Source organism: Cebus imitator, unplaced genomic scaffold, assembly GCF_001604975.1.
Source record: "Cebus imitator isolate Cc_AM_T3 unplaced genomic scaffold, Cebus_imitator-1.0 Scaffold579, whole genome shotgun sequence".
Lineage (NCBI taxonomy): Eukaryota > Metazoa > Chordata > Mammalia > Primates > Cebidae > Cebus > Cebus imitator.
The window spans coordinates 331,871-336,307 of record NW_016107894.1 but is presented as its reverse complement, the minus strand read 5'-3'; the positions used below and the strand labels follow the sequence as shown (position 1 = coordinate 336,307).

Sequence of the window (4,437 nt, the reverse complement as noted above, 5' to 3'; positions counted from 1 at the left end):
TTTTTTGTATTTTTAGTAGAGACGGGGTTTCACCGTGTTGACCAGGATGGTCTCGATCTCTTGACCTCGTGATCCACCCGCCTCGGCCTCCCAAAGTGCTGGGATTACAGGCTTGAGCCTATAACATATTTTTGAATATGGGAGTCCAACTTCATTCTTTTGAAAGTAGATATCCAACTATCTCACACCATATGTTCAAGAGACTATTTCTTCTTCATGGAATGGTCATGAACCTTTACTGAAATTATAATGGTGACATGGACACAGCACTGTGCCTTGTGCCTGTACTCCCAGTGTTTTGGGTGGCCATAAATGTATAGGTTTATTTCTAGATTCCCAATTCTTTTTTTTTTTTTTTTGAGATGGAGTTTCATTCTTGTTGCCCAGGCTAGAGTGCACTGGTGTGATCTCGGCTCACTGCAACCTCTGTCTCCTGGGATCAAGCAATTCTCCAGCCTCAGCCTCCTGAGTAGCTGAGACTACAGGCGCGTGCCGCCATGCCCAGCTAATTTTTAGTAGAGATGGGGTTTCACTATGTTGACCAGGCTGGTCTCAAACTCCTGACTTCATGATCCACCCGCCTTGGCCTCCCAAAGTGCTGGGATTATAGGCATGAGCCACCGTGCCTGGCCAGTAGCATGTTCTTTTGATTGCCATATCTTTGAAGTAAGTTTGAAATTGAAAAGTTGTATTAGTCCATTTTCACACTGCTTAAGACATACCTGAGACTGGGCAATTTACAAAAGGAAGAAGTTTAATTGAACTTACAGTTCCATGTGGTTGGGAAGGCCTCATGATCATGGCTGAAGGCAAGGAGGAACAAGTTACATCTTACGTGAATGGCGGCAGGCAAAGACAGATCTCATGAGACTTATTCACTATCATGAGAACAGTATGAGAAAGACCTGCCCCATGATTCAATTACCTCCCACCAGGTCTCTCCTACAACATGTGGGAATTCATGATGAGATTTGGATGGGGATACAGCCAAAGCCTATCAGAAGTATAATTTTCCCAACTTTGTTTCTCTTTTTTAAGATTGTTTTGGCTATTCAGGTCTCTTTGCAATTCTATGAAAGATCAGCTTTTTCATTTCTGCAAAAGAAGCCACTGGAATTTTGATACGGATTGTAGTGAATCTATAAGTCACTTTCTGTTTTATTGCCATCTTAACATTGTCTTCCAACCTATGAACATGGGATGTCTTTCCATTTATTTAGGCTTTCTTTAATTTCTTTCAGGAATGTTTTATAGTTTTCAGTGTACAGGTCTTTTACCTCCTTCGCTAAGTGTGTTCCTAGGTATTTTATATTTTGTATATTATAAATGGAATTGCTTTCGTTTTTTTCCTTTTTTTTTGTCTTAAATGGAATTGTTTTCTTAATTTCTTTTGGATTGTTCATTGTGGGTATATAGAAACAAAACTAACTTTTTTTTCGTTATTGATTGATACAGTTTGGATTTGTGTCCTATCCGAATCTCATGTCAAATTGTAATCCACAATGTTGGAAGACGGGCCTGGTAGGGGGCGACTGGATCATGGGAGTAGATTTCCTCCCTAGCTGTTCTTGTGATAGTGATTTCTCACAAGATCTGGTTGTTTAAAAGTGTGTGGCACCTCCTCCCTCTCTCTCTTCCTCCTGCTCCAGCCAGGTAAGATGTGGTTGCTTCCCCTTCACCTTCCACCATAATTGTTACGTTTCCTGAGGCCTCCCCAGCATGCTTCCTGTACAGCCTACAGAACCATGAGTCAATTAAACTTATTTTCTTTATAAATTACCCAGTTTCCAGTATTTCTTCATAGCAGTGTGAGAACAGATTAATACATTAATCTTGTACCCTGTAATTTTGCTGGATTTATTGCCTCTAGTGTGGATTCTTTGGGATTTTCTATATATAGGATCATATCATCTCCTATAATCTTATGTATTCTTTTCCAATCTGGATGTCTTTTATTTCTTTTTCTTACCTAATTTCTATGGCTAGAAATTCCAGTACAATATTGAATTATAGTAGGGAAAATGCAATGCCTTGCCTTGTTTCTGATCTTAGAGAAAAGCTTGCATTTTTTTAAAGATAAAATGTTCTGATGCTAAAGCCAGTTGCATGCATATATATATATATATATATATATTGTGTGTGTGTGTGTGTGTGTATGGGGGAGGCTATCAAGTCTCGGCCATTTTACTATCAACTGACCCCAGCCTGACAGTTGCATATTTTAATGCAGAAAAAAAACATAGAAAAGTTGAAGTTGGGATATTGGTCATCTGAGATAAAGGTAGAGCTAGCCCAGGGGCTAAAAGCTCCCAGGAAAGCAGATGGCAAGTATTAGGAATTAGACAGTAAAACATTCTAGATCCAGTGCAATGTTTTACTAAACTGAATGGGATGAGGGTGGGAACAGGAATGCTTGCTAATTAAAATACTTGGGTAAGATGTTTATAAATTCCACATAGTGTGCAACAAATATTAACTTACAACGATGATACATGGGACACAGGATACATAACAGAACAAGAAACTGGCACTTCTCCATGCAAATACCTGTAAGGTGTGAGTACTGTCTGAAGACATCAGAAGGTGTAGGTCCTGTCAGCAGAAAAACATCAATGATTCCACTTTCTGACATCCAGTGCACATGAGTTCGAGATCTGACCTTTCGTTTAGCAGCAACTGGACCCATCTGGGTCAGTGTGTACTGGAAAAAGAATGGAATAAAAATTTGAGAAATTTCCCTTTAACCTGCAACATCCAGACATACGTAAGTAACAGTCTGTTTCTTTAGTAGATACTACTGATATTCATGGACTACACTGTAAAGCTTTTGGTGGCAGAGAAGTGCCAGTACAAAGATAAGACCTTTGACTCCACTGCAGTGGTTTTGTTTCTTCTTTAAGTATGGCATGTAGCTATGCTCAGCAGCTCACCTCTACTGCAGGCTCTGTATTGATCTCCACCAGTGTTTCTGAGGCATTCAGCCAGAAAATACCTATAGTTCTGCCCAGTTTGTGAGCCAGGAGATAAGGTACTGAACCATAAATGCCCATTTTATCATATATTTGGTATCCATAGACATCCAGGTTATAAAGACGGTAAGCATCTCCATCCCTGAAACACAAAGATTATCATCAATTACCAATCACAAATATATTATTAATATTAATAAATAGAATAGCTCCATTCTTCTCTGAAAACACTTAGGTCCCAAGCATCTTTGAAGGCTCAACTCTTGCCACTTTCCTAAAGACTTCCTGACACAATTTGGGTGAATGTGGTCCTCTTCCCTTGACTCCTTTGGTACCACTTCCTGTGACATTAACACAATCACATCTTAGACATCTTTTCCAAATATATCCTTTTTTTTCCTTTTTTTTTTTTTCCCAGAAAGGGTCTTACTCTGTCACCCAGACTGGAGTGCAATGGTGCGATTTTGGCTCACTGCGACCTCTACCTCCTGGGTTCAGTAATTCTCCCAACTCAGCCTCCCGAGTAGCTGGGACTACAGGTGTGCACCACTATGCCCAGCTAATTTTTGTATTTTTTGGTTGAGACAAGGTTTCACCATGTTGACCAGGCTGGTCTCAAACTCCTGACCTCAAGTGATTTACCCACCTTGGCCTCCCAAAGTGCTGGGATTACAGGCATCAGCCACTGCACCTGGCCTAAATATCCTTTGAGTGGAGGACTCTCTCCTGTGAACCCTCCACAAAGGGAAGCACACAGTAAGCATCCACTGATGAATTCTGTGAGCACTTCTCTGCAGTTAAAATAATTGTGTCCAAGAGGCTTCCACAGTGCTTAGCAGGGGAAGACAGGGAACTGAATTGGGGGTGGGAGCACAGAGTTCAGATCAGTGTGAGTGCAGCACAGTTTCTCCTGGACTTATCAGAATGCCTACCTGAAAGTAAACAGCACCTGAACCTGGCAACCTGATTAGACTCTTTCTCTTTGGTTTAATTTCCTCTTAGTCTGGATGCCTCTGGTGTCTTTGTCAATAGTGTTAGCCTGACATGATAGTCCTGAGGGAATTAAAGGTGATATGAGATGCCGCATTATTCCATTCTCTGGCTCACTGTCCCATTTTGGTAAAGCCTTTTTCTGGGTCAGCGATTTTTTCATGATATATTCTCCCAGGGTTCCATAAAAGGCCTTGAGAGGTAAAAGTGAAACCCAGGGATAAAGAACTTCCCTCTACACTGATCACAGCAGCTCCATAATTTTACTTCCTCTATATCTCTAGGTTCAGTATTATAGTTTTTACAGTTATCTAATTTGACCATTAAAAATAAAAATGGAAAACTGGATGGGCAGGGTGGCTTATGCCTGTAATCCCAGCACTTCGGGAGGCGGAGGTGGGTGGATAACAAGGCCAGGAGTTCGAGACCAGCCTGGCCAACATGGTGAAACCCTGTCTCTACTAAAAATACCAAAAAA

General features: G+C 40.9%; 1 protein-coding gene across 5 annotated transcripts in view; it reads right to left on the bottom strand.

Moving 5' to 3' along the window:
* GANC (glucosidase alpha, neutral C) overlaps nucleotides 1–4,437 on the bottom strand; it is an 89,786-nt gene that overhangs the window by 46,755 nt on the left and 38,594 nt on the right. For all 5 annotated transcript variants that reach the window (XR_001821020.2, XR_001821021.2, XM_017516289.2 and 2 more), the window contains exons 9-10: nucleotides 2,931–3,111; nucleotides 2,548–2,701 (exon numbers count right to left, since the gene is read on the bottom strand). Coding sequence is in view for 3 of the 5 variants with exons in the window: in XM_017516289.2 (XP_017371778.1) it covers nucleotides 2,548–2,701; nucleotides 2,931–3,111 (335 nt within the window). In the remaining 2 variants the exon portion in view is untranslated. The remainder of the gene's footprint in view (nucleotides 1–2,547; nucleotides 2,702–2,930; nucleotides 3,112–4,437) is intronic.